At 55.6% G+C, this 16509-nt stretch overlaps 1 protein-coding gene across 1 annotated transcript; it reads right to left on the bottom strand.

Annotated features, from left to right (window-relative positions):
* Positions 1–3464: 3464 nt before the first annotated feature.
* Positions 3465–13863, bottom strand: MYBPH (myosin binding protein H). Its single transcript, XM_054290642.1, has 10 exons — positions 13533–13863; positions 13169–13303; positions 11211–11378; positions 8870–8958; positions 7763–7958; positions 7299–7438; positions 6996–7155; positions 6114–6250; positions 5120–5306; positions 3465–3507 (listed from the first exon to the last, which is right to left on the bottom strand). Exons 1-10 carry the CDS (start codon positions 13861–13863, stop codon positions 3497–3499), a joined length of 1554 nt encoding a protein of 517 aa, XP_054146617.1. The 3' UTR covers positions 3465–3496.
* Positions 13864–16509: the final 2646 nt, after the last annotated feature.

Raw genomic sequence — 16509 nt, 5'->3', positions numbered from 1 at the left:
GTACCCAAGGCAGTGTGTCCTCTCCACTTGTCTTCTCTCTCCCTTTACTATTTTTTGAGTTTTGAGTCATTTTCCCTCCTTTCTCCTGGCTGTTTTCTGCGAAAAGCAGTAGCAAATCTTTCCCAGGCTGTTCATCTCACACCTCCCATATTGTTCCCTCCCACCCTTTCTGTGCAGCCAAACTCTTTTGACTCAAACATTGTGGGTTAATGCAGACACCTCCACAGCCCAGGAGGCAGGGGGAACATGGACCCCTCTGGGAGCAAGTGGGGGACAGCTACAGGCCACCATGTGGGTGCTGATGCTGCCACAGGGCACTTTGCCACCACTGAAGTTCAGCTGTGGATAGATCTGAGGAGGGGTTGGCTCAATGGACTGTCCCTCATCCAGCTCTGGTCCTTCTGGAAATGCCAGTCCCTCCTCCAGGGCTGAAGCAGTGGTGGAAAAATTTGAGTAGATTTGGATTCTTTTCTTATCAGCGTCCCTTGTTCACCAGGCTCCCACTGGAAGCAGATCCTGTGGCCCTGCCCTGCCCCAGCAGGGTCGTGCTCCTCAGAGGGGACGTCAGCAGTGAGCAAAGGGACTGCAGCCAGTTCCCACAGAGACTGGGGGTGCAGAGGGGAGAAGGACCTTGGGTGGGTGAGATTTATGTGTGACTTTTAGCAATGTTGGGAGTGAGCAGCACAGGGATTGGGGCAGCCAGGAGTCCCTTCTCCCACTGCTGCAGCCAGCTCTATTTAGCTCAGAGGGATGAGGAGGGCAGCAAGGAAGAGAGGAGATGAAAGGCTCAGCCACCCACGTTTTGTGGGGGCCTTGATGTATTTCCAGGCTCCTCGCTCAGACAGCACTGGGAACAACCAGAGCAGAGCAGAAAAACAATGGCAAGGACAGGAGAAAATCCTCCCCTTAGTCCTCATCACAGTAGAGGGGTCCTGAACACCCTCCCAACCTTCCCATGGTGTAGATGGTGCTGTGCTGCTGCTGAGCCCTTGGGAACAGCAATTCCTCACAGACTTCAGCCCACACCCTGCTCCCAGGCATCACCAGGTGCCCTGGGGCCAGCACTGAGCCTCTCACACGAAGGTGAGGCTTTGGCTCACCCCAAATCTGCCCAGTGCAGGGACTCCTGTGCTCCCACTCTGCCGTGTCCTGTGCCTGCTCTGGCTAGAGCCAGCATCTCCTGGAGAGGGCACAGGGAAGAGCCTCAGGTCTCACAGAGCACCAGTATCAGTGGTACCTGAGGATGCTGCAAGCCCAGGTTGGTGAGGACAAGAGAAGACCCCAGGCCAAGGCCGTGCAGCACCTTGCCTTCAGATCAGTGCTGCTGTTTGCCCAGCTCTCACTCCCACTTGCATCTTATTTCTGCTGCTTTTCTGGAACTGACCCTTTGGCCTGATCCTTGCTAAGGTAACCAGGAACCTGGCAACTGGGATGCTCATAAATTAAAAGGCATATGAATGATTGCTTCATTAAAAATAGCATGAAGTGTATTTTTCCACTCTGTGCTCTCCAGACCTGTCCCTGAGGGGGAGCCCTCACTAAAAGTGGATGTTGTCACCCACCTCCATCCCCTGTGGGGTCACAAACACAGTCTGTGCTCTGTAGGTCTGAAATAAGGGCCTGGAAAGGGCACAGCCTGCAGCATGACAGAGTCCTGGAGATCAGCTCACAGCCTGCTTCCAGACCCTGTCCCTGACAGAATCCCACTGGCAAGGCCAGTGCCCAGGTACAGGGACAGCCCCAGCAGTGCCTGGGCTGGGTATGAGCATGCTGGGGTAAACAAGCTCTGCCCTTGCCAGCTGGGACTGCAGCCTCTGCTCTGGGGCATTGCCACCAGCACCAACCACCTCGAAAATCCATCCTGAGCAGCAGTGGGATAAAATTAATCCGACAATGCCCTCTGATGGTGGAAACAAACAACCCTGGTGTGAGCGGTGCATCTGGCATTACTGAGCCTCATGGGACCAGTAACACTCCCTGGGCTTCATCTTGGGCTATAGGTGCCTGGGGACAGATGGGGACAAAGCAGAGGGGCTGCAGCAGGAGAGATGCAGAGAGGGGCTTGGTTAACCACAGGCACTGCCCAGCTTTGCTCTCCACGGCACCAAGGGTGGGATGGGCTCCGATCTGTGGGTGCCAGGCTGGATTTGCATCTACACTGGCAATTCCAGGGCCAGCCAGGACGTGAGCCTGGCCCCATGACAGAGCTGCCACGCAGCTGGGAGAGCTCCTACCCTCATGCCCAGGCTGAGGGGGGAGGCAGTGCTGGTGGAGAGATCACCCCATGCCTCTGGCCCCAGGTAACCTTGTGTTCCATGGGTCCCTCTGGGCTCTGGTGACACCCACAGTGTCTCCCTGGTGTTTCATGGGTGCCTCTGGGCTCTGGTGACACCCACAGTGTCTCCCTGGTGTTCCATGGGTGCCTCTGGGCTCTCGTGACACCCACAGTGTCTCCCTTGTGTTCCATGGGTCCCTCTGGGCTCTGGTGACACCCAGTGTGTGCCCCAAGCTGGCCCAGAGCTCAAGTGATAACTCACCCTGCACATGAGGCACCAGCTCACAGGGGTGAGTCCCCTCCTCTGGGTAAAACACCAACATGTCCTGTCACCCTGGCGAGGTGACAGCTCCCGGCTGGATCATTGCCTCACTGGTGTGGATAAAAAAAACTGTGCTTCAATAAAGAAGCATTAAGATGCTGCAACATTGATGTGGCATTTCTTTTTCCCCAGCCAGAATCATTCCCCTGCTCCAGAAGGAAATCTTTCTGCATTCTCTTTCTCTTTGTTGGGCTCCTTCTGGTTCAGTAATCTCTCTATATGCTGGTCCTTCCTTTCCAAGCTCAAAACCCATCTCCTCTACCCTTGGTTGGTTGGGATCCTACATGACTCCCCAACAGCAGCCCTGGCAGCTCTCCACATCTCCCCACCCATGCCAACCCCACAATGAGCAGGACAGAGGCATTTGGTGGCTTTTATTAGGAGCAAAGCCCCTCAGCTGGGTTTGTTTTACTGTCACAGCTAATGGCAGGTTCAGAGAGGGCCATGCCATGGCAGGCTGAGGTGCAGCCCCCAGAGCACTGCCAGGGAGGGGCAGTGCAGCAGGCAGCAGAGACCATGGCCAGGGGCACAGCACCAGCCCCACCACACCTGGCACCTGCAGGATCCACCTGGGAAAAGGAACGAGATCCGAGTCCTGCAAGGGCACCAAGAGAGCCCTGGTCAGGGATGGGTGGGAAACATGTCCCTGCCACAGCTCTAATGCAAGACAAACCCAGCCACATTTACAGCCCTCCCTCCACCTCACCGAAGGACAGATTCATCACCCCACCCATGCATCTCCAGCCATGGGACAAGGAAGAGCTGAGCTGGGACTCCATCATCAGGGCTAGTCCAGGACACTCACCCCACTCCAGCCCCCTGAAGGGATCCACCTCCCCTCCATCCTGGTGCCCCAACCCAGACCTACCTTGCTCTTTGTCTTGTCCTCCAATCTGTCCTCACTTGGGCACTGTAGGAGAGCACAGGAGACAAAACCCCTTGAACTCCCCTTGTCTTACTCCCCTTTTGACTCCCAAAAGTGCTGTGTGCTCACCTCAATGAGCACCAGCACATCTCAACCCTGCACACCCCATCCCTGCACACACCTGCTCCAAGCAATCCCACACCCCACCCTCACTGCCTGCTCCTGCCAGTGTCCCCGAGGTCCCAGCCTGGGTCACTCCCAGGTGTTTGTGTCCCCAGCAGAGTGCCCAGCTCCTCCTCCTTGGCTAGCTGGACTGATCCCCCAGTGGGGCAGCAGGGGAAGGGGGATTCTGCCCCTGTGCCCCACTCAGGTGAGGCCCCACCTGCAGAGCTGCCCCAGCCCTGGGGCCCAGCACAGGAAGGAGCTGGAGCTGCTGGAGAGAGCCCAGAGGAGGCCACGGAGCTGCTCCAGGCCTGGAGCCCCTCTGGGAGAGCTGAGGGTGCTCATCTGGAGAAGGGAAGGCTCTGGGGAGACCTCAGAGCCCCTTCCAGGGCCTAAAGGGGCTCCAAGGGAGCTGGAGAGGGACTGGGGACAAGGCATGGAGGGACAGGACAAGGGGGAATGGCTCCCCACTGCCAGAGGGCAGGGTGGGATGGGATATTGGGAAGGAATTGCTCCCTGTCAGGGTAGGGAGGCCCTTGTCCAAGTTACCCAGAGAAGCTGTGGCTGCCCCTGGATCCCTGGAAACGTTCAGGGCCAGGCTGGACAGGGCTTGGAGCAATCTGGGATGGTGGAAGGTGCCCTGCCCACGGCAGGGGGTGGGACTGGGTGAGCTTTAGGTCCCTTCCCAGCCAGAGCATTGCTCTGTTGAGGGTCCCTGCCCAGCTGCACTCAGGATGTGCCTGTGGGGCCACGGGCCCGGGGCCAACTGGGTCAGTGCTCCTGGAGGGTGCAGAGCAGCTCCCACAGAGCTGAGCACTGACCCTGTGCACACACCCTGTGCCAGACCAACAGCTCTGCAGCTTCCACAGGGCCTGGGGTGCTGGGGCTGCCAGACTGGAGCTCTGCCTGTGTTGGAAGTGGGGCAGAGCGTGTCTGGGGGTAAGAGTGTGCTTGAAAGCCACAGGAGAGGAAATATAAGTGTGTAAGGACACCTGGCCAGCACAGGAACACACAGAGGGTGTGTGGGCAGTGATCCTCCTATGGGCCAAACAGGGGAGAAACATGGGGCAGGTCTGCTCTGGATGCACTGCTGAGGCAGGGAAATGTGAGTGGGAAATGTGGGCAGGATGCCAAGACATAAATCAGAGCAGCCCAGATGCAGGGGAGGAGGTTCACACACACCCCCCTCACCACTCTTGGGACAAGAGCAGGGGCAGCCAGTGCTGGGCTTGGCCTCCAGCAGGTCCTCTGGCTCTGCCATTTCTGATTTCCTCCCCATCTTTTTCCCCACGAATAAGGAAAGGTGATTTCAAGATGCTTCAAGACCAGAAACCCAAGCAGCCCAAAGGTGCAGCTCCCCAGGGCTGCCCAAAGTCCTTAGACTCCCTCACAACCAGGATCAACCCAAAACAGGGACAAACCACAGCCCTGGGAAAGTGAGACCTGGAAAAGGCAGGCCAGGGCTCCTGCTCCTCCTTCCCTAAGGAACTCTCACCTTTCACATCCAGTCTGCAGTCTACTGAGGCTTCCCCCAGGGGGTTCACAGCCTTGCAGGTGTAGACACCCCCATCGAAAGGGCCAGGCTTGCGGATCTCCAGGGAGCACACGCCCTGATCAATCAGTGCTATGTATTTGGGATCTTCCCGGATCTCCATCTGATTTTTCAACCAGATGATTTTGGGCTGAAAGTTTAAAGCAGGGAGAGAAATGAGAAATCTAATGTTACAGACATATTTTCATAAAAATCTTTTCTTTAAGATTTTTCTCTTTTCTGAGAAGCTGTGGCTTCAGCAACAAAATGTAAACAATGGTTATCTGCTGCTGTGGAATGCAACAGGTGGATCCGTGATTTGTCTCCTGTGGATGTTTGGATTTACTGACCACTCACGGCAGAGCTGGGTCTCACTCTCTGCTGAGACACAGACCTTTGTTATTCATTCTTTGCTATTCTTAGCTTAGTTAGCCTTCTGAGAACTTTAGTCTCTTCTATTCTTTTTAGTATAGTTATAATGTAATATATATATCATAAAATAATAAATCAAGCCTTCTGAACATGAGGTCAACATTCTCGCCTCTCTCTTCATCCTGCAACCCTTGTGACCACTGTCACAATCTAATTGTCCCCAAAATACAGCCACCTCTCTCTGCCTTTGCCTTGGCCCTGCCTGAAGCTTGTGGCCACGGTGGGATTCACAGTCAGAAGTATTTTGAAGATCCAAATCTCCCACTTGTGAGCCCTAACCACTGCTCCACCCTTCCTCCCCCAGCACAGAGGAAACAGGGCATGGCTTGATTTAAGACCAGTCTCCCATCTCCTTGCAGAAACACCCCAGTTTGACTCAGAGGGCAACTTCAGCTCCTTAACCTCACCCAACCCTAATCCAACAGCACCAACCATCCCCCAGGTGGTCTCCCACCTCCAGCCACCTTGCAAAAACCCCCCAAGTGTCCCCAGGAGAGGTTACAGTGTCCCTGGAGGAGGCACCGACCTGGGGGAAGCCCCGCACGGAGCAGAAGAGGTGGGTGCTGTAGCCCCGCGTGGTCGTTCGGTCTGTCAGGGGCTGCGTGAACTTTGGGGGCTCCATCATGTCCCGCTGGGGGATCTTCTCTGGCTGGTAAGTGGTTTCTAAGGAAGGAATTAATTCTAGCTGAGACCTCAGGCTCCCAGGCTGACCAACACAGGAATTCAGCACAAGGTGCCCAAACCCATTTCTGTTCCCTCTTGTAGGAAGCAAGATGTCAGCTGGCCTGACCCAAGGACCTGGCCCTCAGCTCAGAGCAACCCTGTTTCCTCATCCAATCATGAGATGGCAGTGCCCAGGCCCTGCAAGGGACAGGGGGAATGCCAATCCCACTGTGACACATCCTGTGTGCAGCAGTGAGACCCAGGCCGGGCACACTCTGAATCTCCCACTCCATCCCCAAATCTCAACCACAGAAATAAGAGTTGGAAGGAAGCTCTGCAGATGGCAGAGACCCTAGGTCACTCTGTGCTACCAGGGAGCAGGATGGAAACAGATGGAAGGAGAGCAGGGCTGGTTGGAGATTTGGCCCTGAGCTGTGGACAAAAAGCCAGGGCTGCTCTGACTCTTCCCAGCTCCTGTTTCCATCTCAGCCCAGGGATGTCCATGCCTTGGTTCTTCCAGGGGGCTGAGCATGGCATAAGCTCTCCCCAGAGGAGAAATGAGGTGCAGAGAGGGGACAGGGTACCTCTGGACCTTGGGGGTGCTCAGCCTCACCCCTGCTGGTCTTGTCCTGGGGACCAGCCCAGCAACATCAACACAACTCCAAGGAAGTCCCACGGGCCCATTGGTCAGGACCCCTCTTGGACAGCCCCCTCCCCAGTCCCTCAGCCAGGGATATGTCCCCACTTGTCTTCTCGATGTGGGCCACTCCAGAGGCCACCGCAGCGCTGTCGCTGAGCCCGCAGATGTTCTCGGAGAACACTCGGAAGGAGTAGGTGTTGCCAATGATGAGGTCGGAGATGGTGCAGCTGGTGCGGGTGCAGCGCTCCAGCACCGTGAACCATTTCTGGGAGGAAAAAAGGAGGGAAAAAGAGAGCAGTGAGGAAAGACGGGCTGTGACAAGGATGGAGAAGGTGTGGGGTGGGGCAGGGAGTGCCACAGTCCCTCTCCCATCAGGGCATCACCACCAACAGGAGTGCCCAGGCTTACCCCACTCTTCTTGTCTGACTTCTGCACCCTGTAGCCCTTGATCTCAGCATTCCCATTGTCTGCAGGGGGGGTCCACTCCAGGGCCACATTAAAGCCCCACACATCCACCAGCTTCAGGTTCTGGGGAGGGCCGGGTGGCTCTGCAAACACAAACACCCTCAGGGTGACATCCCAGTTTGCTCTCCCCACATTCTGTACCTTGGCCATCCCTTGACCTTGCTTTTAATCTCTTCTCACCTTGGTGCAGCACACAAGGGATGAGAAGCTGAGGGGCAAGGCTGGCAGAAACTCTGCATTTCCACCCAGAGAAGTTCACATGCATGATCCTGTTGAGGATCCCACTGGAACAGGGACTCCAGAGTCCTCTGCCTTGTTGCCATCGCATCACATCCCACCCAGAACAAGACCTACCCAACCAAGGAGGAGCTCCAGAGTGATCCTGCAGGGTGCCACCCTCAGCTTACCAACCACCTGGATGTCCAGGGTAGCCTTGTCCTCGGCGCCGTTGATGCGCACGGTGAGCTCGTACTTGCCCGAGTCGGCGCGCTGGGCCTGGCGGATATAGAAGATGGTGTCCTGGCCCGTGGTGCGGATGTTGATGCGGCTGCTGTCCAGGGGCTGCCCTCCCTTGCTCCAGCTCACCTCGGGCTGCGGCTTTCCCTGCAGACACAGGCGGGTCAGCAGCCCCTCGGGCATGGATCCTGCTGGGAAGGACGGGCGGCAGAGCCACCGCGCTGTGTCCGGGCAGCAGCAGCCCGAGGGCCACCTCTCCCATCCAGCAGGAAAGAAGCTGCAGCTGATTCCTGTCAGACTCACTAAGGGGGAGCCATCAGGCTCCAGGGATGAGGTGGAAACATGCTGGCTCCCCAAGGTCCTCATGTAGCCAGCCCAGCTGTACTTGCCAGGGCACAGCTGTGCTGAGCCCAGGCTCCAGCTTAGCACCAGGGCTTGAACTCAGCGTGCAGGGAAAATTCATATCTGGAGCATGGTCAGCACTGAGTTCAAATTGTCTGTGAGACATGGCACGGACAAGCCCCTCAGTTCAGGGGCCTCTCACTCCCTCTGCTTGCCCAAAATGTTTCAGAGCCAGTTGCCATGGTGGCGGTGCTCTGATGATGTCCCAGACATGATGAGAGAGATAGCTGAGGAGACGACCTCCAACCTAACCCACCGGTGTCAGCATTGCTCCACCTGGGCCTGCCCTCCTCCAAAGGCAGCTGGTCTTCTCCAGGGACCCCAGTGCTGTGCTATGGGGTCCCAAGGCATGTGGCCAGATCCTGGCCAGGAGCACGAGCTGAACTGGACTTATTGGCTGAGATAGCAGCAACAGCCAGTCCATGTCAAAATGTGTTTGGGGCTGTCCCACTGCAGCATCATCAACAAAGACGTAGCAGGGGAAAAATGGAATCTGGGCAGGAAGAGGAGAGAGATTCCCAGCCCATCACCCACCCTTGGCCCATAAGACACAATGACCAGGCCAAGCCAGAACACAGTTGGACCCATAAGCTAACCTGCAGGAGCTAATCTGGAGTGAAATGCCCAGCAGATTAAAGCCCAAATCTCCCCGGTACCTGAAAGGGGATCATGATGTTCACAGCATCCCCCACACGCCTGACGTAAGTCTCCCGCAGGTGCCGAGGCATGCGGATCTTCGGGAGCTCTGGGGACAGAATTCCCATTGTGAGACCAGGAATTCCCATTCCTCAGCTGGCTGGCCCTCTCCACACACACCCCTGCTTGGCCACCAAGAAAATCCACCCCAACACGGCCACCTTCTCCCTCTTCTCTCCTGGACAGCTCTGCTCCCCTGCAGGCTGTGCTGGCCTGTCCCATTCCTGTACCCCAGAGTGACAGCCATCCCTGGGATCCCCAGTCACCAACCCAAGGGCAGCATTCTGATGGACCATTCTCCCCTCTTCATGATTCCTGGCCATGGACACAGCCTGGCCTCAACCAGAAGAGCCACAGCACAACCTATATTGCAACAAGGCAGGGAACAGCATCTCCCAGTTGGGAAATATTTCTCCCCCTGACTTTCCAGAGGCATACAGCCCAACCTTCAGCAAGGACAAGGCTCAACCTCCATCTTCCCTGTGCAGTCCAGGCATTTGAAACACCAAGGAGGTGCCTGGTGATACCAGAGTTGTGAAAGGCAAACATCTCCAGGGAAACATAACAAAGACAAGAAAAATGCCCATTGGAGAATGCTCATGGAGCGTGTCCCCTTCCCAGGGTGGAGCAGGAGCTGAACAACTCAGCTGGCTCAGTGATAGCCAGGGATGCCTCTGGAGCCCCTCAGAAGGAGCTGGGAGTCTCTGCCTGGGTTAAATGTGCACGAGCTACACCCTGGGGAGGGGGCCCAGGCAGAATAAACCAGGCCTGAGCCAAACAGCTGTGAGGGCTGGGGAGCAGGGACAGGCCCTCGCTGACAGCTGAGACCGTCCCTGCTCTGCTCTGCTGCCATTCCTGCAGGGATCCATCCCCCTGCTGCCACTTGGGCTCATCAGTCTCAGCCAGGGAGGGAAACCCGACCTCGGGCAGGAATGTTAATTCATGGATGTTTTCCCCAGATCCCCAGTGCTTCTCTCAGAGGGACAGGGCTGGCCAAGGTCAGTGGCCACAGTGACAAAATGCCATGCTGGGAAGGCCTTTTTTCCTGCCCTTGTTCCTGGGAAAATGTGACTCCCATGCTGATCCTTCATCTGGTTTCTCCTTGTCTCTCTCCACCTCCCAAGCCCACTCATCCCACCTGTTGTTAAGCTCCGTGCTGTCCCATTGCTGCTATTTAAAATCCCCTGGGGTGCTATAAATGAACTGGTGAGATGCTCAAAATGCAGGCTGAGAGAAAATGTGAGGGTCAGGAGACAACAGATGGGGAAGGTTTGGGAAGGTTAGGTTAGGTTAGGGAAAGGAAGGGAAGGGAAGGGAAGGGAAGGGAAGGGAAGGGAAGGGAAGGGAAGGGAAGGGAAGGGAAGGGAAGGGAAGGGAAGGGAAGGACCCAGTAGATCAAGTTGTGTGGGAGTCTCTCAGCTTTTTGGGTTTTACACCTGTACACGTGCCTGGAACAAAGCTCAGGCAGCAGGTACAGGGTGTGGAAAGCATGAGCTGTACATTGACCATCTCATGCCAGTCCCTCACACCCCAGTTTTCCCAGTCCTATGAGGTCTGGTGGGATGGTTTTGAGATCAGAGGGGAGCAGGCACAGCCACCACCCTGAAGCCAAATTCACCTCCTCCAAGCACACTGAGAAATTGGACTCTGCAGGACCCTTTCCATGGGTTGATAGTCTTCTCCAAGCCTTTTCTTATGAAAAGCTGGTGGTTCCAGGAATAACTTTTCTTAGTATTTCTATTTTTAAGCAGCTGAAAAATCTGATGTGCTGAATAACAAGAAAACTTGAGCATTAATAATTCCTTCTAGAGGGAAAATTATTCTGTATTTGCTATTTGCTGAGTGCAAACAGGCCCTGCCCTCCTGCATCAGCCTCTGCACATTGGCAGCACCCCGAGAGGAATGTGAGTCTTGCTAAGCATGGGAGCAACTCATTCATTAGCGAGTTCAGCATGATTAAAGTTCCCATGCTCCAGACAACCAGCTCTTGGCTTCCCTGAGCTAAATAAACAAAGCTGTCCAATGTGTGCCGTGGCAAATTCGGGATGTGACACTGCCAAGGGGAGGAGACATGCTCAGGGGAGGTGGATTCTGAGCTCTTGCCATTAAATGGGAAAATGTGGCTCTGCCTTTTGAGTCCTTCACCCCCAAAATTTAAACATCAGCAAGATTGGAGAGGTCAGCAGTCACTGAGAATAACATCTGTCAAAGGCTGGATGGGACCCCTGAGAGGCTGCTCATGCTCAGAAGGGCTGGGCAGAGCTTTGGCACAGAAATGGTGCCCTCAGGGGCAGTACTCACGGAGGATCTCCCTGATGAGCACGGGCTGCTCCAGCGTGGCCGGGGCGCTGCTCCCGCTGGCGCTGACGGCCACCACCCGCACATGGATCTTGTCCCCAGAGCTGAGCTCTGGCACTGTGCAGCGGGTGGAGAGAAAAGGCTCCTGGTTCACAGCTTTCCAGTCTGAACCTGCAACAGAGCCAGCACAGCGCTTTGGATGTGCCGTGGATGGACAGACACACCCTGAGCAACAGGATCGAGGCCCAGAAGGTGAGACCCAGGGGCAAAGAATCCTTTCCTTGGAAATGGGGAAGGATTTGGGGCACCAGCAGAAAAAGGAGCTTTGGCAGGCAGGTTGGCCACCCCTGCCAAGGAGTGTGGGGTATGAAGTGCTGGCAGGAGCTCAGCACTGGAGCACGAGGACATTTGCACGCAAGAAAAGCATCGGGCCAGCAAACACGTCCCTGCTGACCAGGTGCATTTCTGAAATGAAAGATCCTTGGAGCTCCCTGCTAGCCACTCTGCTCCTCTCACTGCCCCAGGACAACACTGGGGCTCACCATGGCCTCCACAAACCCCTCCACACCGAGCAAGGTCTGCTCAGGACCTGCCCCTGGCCAGATGGACCTCTCCAAGTGTTCTTCCCGCTTGTAAGGGACGTCTCAAACTCAACACAGAGTCCAGCCCCAGCTAACCTGGCTTTGCCTCTCAAGATGTTTCTCACTTGGAAAATAAACTGCCCCAGTATCCCAGGGAGTGGGTGTCCCAGGTGGGCAATGAGAGTGACCCACAAATGCCAGGGTGTGCCAAGCCCCCATGTACACCTTCAGAACAGGAAAGTTTTCTTGTCAATGCCACTGGAGCAGCCAAATCCCATCAGATCCTCTTTCCCTTCACCACTGGCATTGCCCAAATCAGCCCTCACTCAAATCTCACCATATTTTAGCCAACCGGAGTCTTGTACCCACCCAAACACAGCAGTCCCGTGGCCCCTGGGTGATGACAGAGGGACTGGAGTTCTCCTGTCCTGCAGCAGACCCAAAGCAAGCCAGGAGAGCATCCAGACTGAGCCCTTAGGGGGCTGTCAGACAGATCCCTCCAGGAATGTCTGCATCTTTCCTTGTCCCATGCAAGGACCTCCTCACGCATCCCACCCAGTCGTGGTAACCTCTCCACCTGCAGCCCAACAGTGGGAGCCTCCCACAGCCAAGAATGTGTCCACCATGTGTGCCACAAGCTAAACAGCTGAGGATCAAGTTCCCTGAGGGCCATGGGTCACCTGGGCCTCCCAAACCACTCCAGCCCAGCCTCCCCTTGTGGATCCTCCCATCCACACAGACCCTTCACTCTCACCCCAAAGCCCAGCAGGGCTTCAAGAGAGTGCCCAAAACACAAATCTTATCCACTCACCTTGTTCCACCTCCCAGCAGTACAACTGGAGAACCGTGGACAATTGCTGGACAACTGCTGCCACCTCCCAGCCCACCTCCATCCACCACAGCCACTTTCCTTCCAGACATTATCAAGTCTGCTGATACATGCCCAGGACCCTTCCCTTCTTCATCCTCCCATTTTATCCCCATTCTTTCCATGCTTCATTTTTGGGCAAACATGGGAGGGTTGAACTTTTTCCTCCTGTTTTCTTGAAATGCCATCCCAGCCCCAGGTCTCTGCAGCTCTGGAGTTCATCAGAGACCATTCCCAGAGGGTGTGCTGGTCTCTGCTCCACCCTAGAGCTGGACACAGCAGTGACTCTAAACCTGCTCCAAGCCCCTGCTAAAGCCATCACTTGTCTGACAGGCAATAGGATTCCCTGTTCCTTCATGGAAAAGAAATAACCATTCAAAATTGATCCATTTGGGCAAAGAAAGGGAATTGTTGCTGGGGGAAATACTCTGCTGGGATCCACCCAGCTCCATCCCATCCCACAACCGTGCACCACCTCTCCATGCTCATGAGGCGGGAAGGACCAAACCTACTTCCATCTTTGCAGATCTCCACCACATATCCATCCAGGCCTGCCCGGCCCGTCTGCTCCGGGGCTTTCCAGGTCAGCGTGAATGAGTTTTCACTCACTTCTTCCACAGCCAAGGACAAGGGGCAGCTGGGTGGCTCTGTAATAAACCCACAGTGGTGATGGCAGGGCTCGAGTACGGGGCTCTTGGAGGGCAATCACTCAGCCACCACTCAGCCACCAGGTCTGTCTTCAGTCCACCTAATCCCCAGCCCTCTCCCTCTGCAAAAATATCCTTGATGACTTCATCCCCCCATCTCTTCTCCACGGCACATGCCCCCTCCCAGCCTTGCTTATGTACCCTCCCCACTCCACTGTTCCCCACTCACCTTCCTTTGGTTTCTCTATTTTAGGTTCAGGGGCTGGGGGTTCAGCTGGGGGAGCTGGGGAACCTTCTGCAGGCGCTGGAGCCGCTCCTGCTCCAGCCTCTGTGGGGACGGGAGCAGATTCGTCTGTGGGAGCTGGGGGCTGCTCGGGGGGATGCTCGGGGGCTGGGGGCTCTGCAGCAGCTGCTGCTGGGGCTTCTTGCTTTGCGGCTGCTTCTTCCTTTGGAGGCGCTTCTTCCTTGGGGGCTGCTCCCTCCTTGGGGGGTGGCGCTGCCTTTTTCTTGGCCGCAGCCGGTGCCGGTTTTTTGGCTGCCGGTGCAGTTTTGCCGGTCATGGCTGCAGAGCGTAGGGGCTGGCCAAGGGGATGCTCTGGGGTCTCTGCTCTGAGGTGTCTGCTCTGTTTCGGGGTTCCTGCTCCAGATGAAAGTTCTCTCCTCCGGATCTGGTGTCTGGACTCTGAGGTTGGGGTCCCGGCTCAGGACCAGGTGTCTCCGCTCTGGGCCAATGGTCTCTGCTCCGGCTGTGCTGGGAGGGGAACCAGGTCACTGAGCCAGAGCAGGGGCTGCGTGACTTTTATAGGCTTTGGCTGGCACTTGTCACCTCCCTGCAAACCAATCTGCCTGCGCAGGCGGGGCTGCCAGGAATAGCCACCCGGGACCTGCACATTCAGCAGCCCCAGCTGCCCCCTTCTATGGGATGGCAGCACAAGGGCCCGGCCCCCCCAGCGGCCCCCTTGGGCTCACTGGGACTGGGCAGACCAGGGCCAGGTCACCTTTCTTTAGGGACATGGCTCCTGTCCCCAGCATCAGCACCCCTCTGGCTAAGGGCTTCCCCTACCCCTGCCACCTCCTCAGTCACCGACTGCCTCCCAGGCCCCACAGCCTCTCCCTGGACCCCCTCATCCCCCTTGCCTTCCTCAGCCCCTGCATTAACATCAGAAGCACCCCCAAGCCCTCCCTGTTAATCCTGCATTCCCCCCTCAGATCCTCACAGTCCCTGTAGCCCCAGACCCCTCTGGTTCCCCTGCCCTTCTTCAGCCTCATCCATCCCAAATCCCACTGCCCTGAAAGAGGTTGGAAGACAACCTTTGAGTCACCTGGACCAACCCAGCTGCCCACACCCCTAACCCACATTTCTGGGGAAGATAAATCACTCATCAGCCCCATGCCATGCTCTCCAGCCCTCGTTCTGCTCAGTCAGCCATCGTTGTCCAGGGAGCATGTAGACAAGGGGCGTTATGCCACCCCAGAACTCGTGACCAGACACCCTACTGTTACCCCCAAACTCAGATTCACCCCAAATCCCCCCAGTGACCCAGGAAAGCCCCATTAATTCTATGGGTCATAAACCACTCACCCTCTCCTTGCTCCTGTTCCCTGATTTGTCCTCATGCTGTGCATGACACTACTAGAAGTGTCTCTGTATCCCTAACCTTCCTGCAATTAGGGTTGAGAGAGTATTTTTCCCATTTTCCGGCTAGTTCCCATCTCCAGGGATGCTGCTCTGAAGTGGCCAAGCAAGCCTGGCTCTCCTGGGTGCTGGTCCATGGGCTCACAGTTCTGTGGTCCCCAGGAAACATCTCCAGACATGGACAGGAGGGTCAAGAGGAATCTCCAAGACAGCCAAAGCATGAGGCACATTCTCTGCCAGGGCCAGACAATCCCAGCTTTGCTAACAAGGGGCTGGTTTTCCAAGCTGGGGGAGCTGTGGTCACCCAGGAATGGGAGAGAGAGAAATAAGAGCAAAGCCCCATTGGCCAGGCTGGTCTTTAAATGCATGGTGACCCAAAGACGAGCCTGAGGAGTGCACCCCAGCTGGAGCAGCATGACCCTCGTGCTTCAGGAGGGATTTTGTTTTTGTCTCCTGGTTATTTGGCAGCAGGACAAAGCCAGGATACCATGAGATAAGGTTGGTGCCTCAGGGAGGGTCTGTTTGCCCCAAACTGTGTGATAACCCAGATGTTCCTTGATTATTTCCCCAGTGAGGAGGAATTTGAGTAATAAAAGTTCTGCATTACCCAAAGTTCCCTTGGAATGCCTGAGGGATGAAATCCTTGAGGCAGGAGGGAGTGGTGTGGGGCTCCCAGGCATTTGTGGTGCCTGCATGAATGGATCCTGGCAGTTCCTTTTCTGCCCAGAGCACCTTGGAGTGGCTCAAAATTGCCAAGAGGGTCATGAACCAGAAAATTCCCTGCAGCTGCTCCAGCCAGAGAGAGGACAAGTCCTGCTGCCCAGCAGGGCAAGGAAGGCCCAGAGAGGATCATCCATCCATCCTGCTCCAGGTGTCTTGGGCTCCAAGGGGCCAAGTGGAGAAGCTCTGGTTTCTCCACACCTTGGCCCACCAGGATTCCATCGTGCCTTGGATGACCTTGGCCTCCTCCTTGGCTCCTCTGCTTGACCCCTCCACATGGACCATGCCTTGATGACTCTTTCCATCAGCTCACAGGTGGCCAATTCCAGACTCCCCCAGACATCTGCTCAGGTATCTTCCCTGTGTCTTTCTCAACCATGATGTCTAATCTGAACAAAAACCCCACTTCATCGCAAAAAAAAAGGGCTTGTTTTGATTATATCTTAAGAGAAGCAATTTTAAGAGCTCAGAAAGAAAAATTAACCAATACCAAAACTCCAATTCATAAGGAAATGAGCACTCAGATTTCTCTCTGATTTCAGTTTGGGGGAGTGCAGCTGAAAATCACATACTTCCCCAGGAAAAATAAAGAACATCAATGCAATAATTTCCCTTGAAGTTCTTGATTTGAAAGAAACTTGGGTCTGTCAACCTGCTCCATGATGTTTGGATGCTTCTGCTCTGTTGACTCAGCGGATGACTAATAGGTTATGAGCAGATGAATCAACATGGTTTATCACCCACTCTTATCTGGGCCATGTTACTGGAGTTTATTGGCATCTTGTTTATTCACATGTTGGGCAAGTGCTGGGTGCTGAGCAAACCCAGCAGGGAAACACTGAGGAGCTGC

The sequence above is a fragment of the Melozone crissalis genome, unplaced genomic scaffold, assembly GCF_028551555.1.
Source record: "Melozone crissalis strain CALT ecotype California unplaced genomic scaffold, PUWL_Pcris_2 ptg000086l_1, whole genome shotgun sequence".
NCBI lineage: Eukaryota > Metazoa > Chordata > Aves > Passeriformes > Passerellidae > Melozone > Melozone crissalis.
This window is presented reverse-complemented; position numbering and strand designations above follow the sequence as displayed.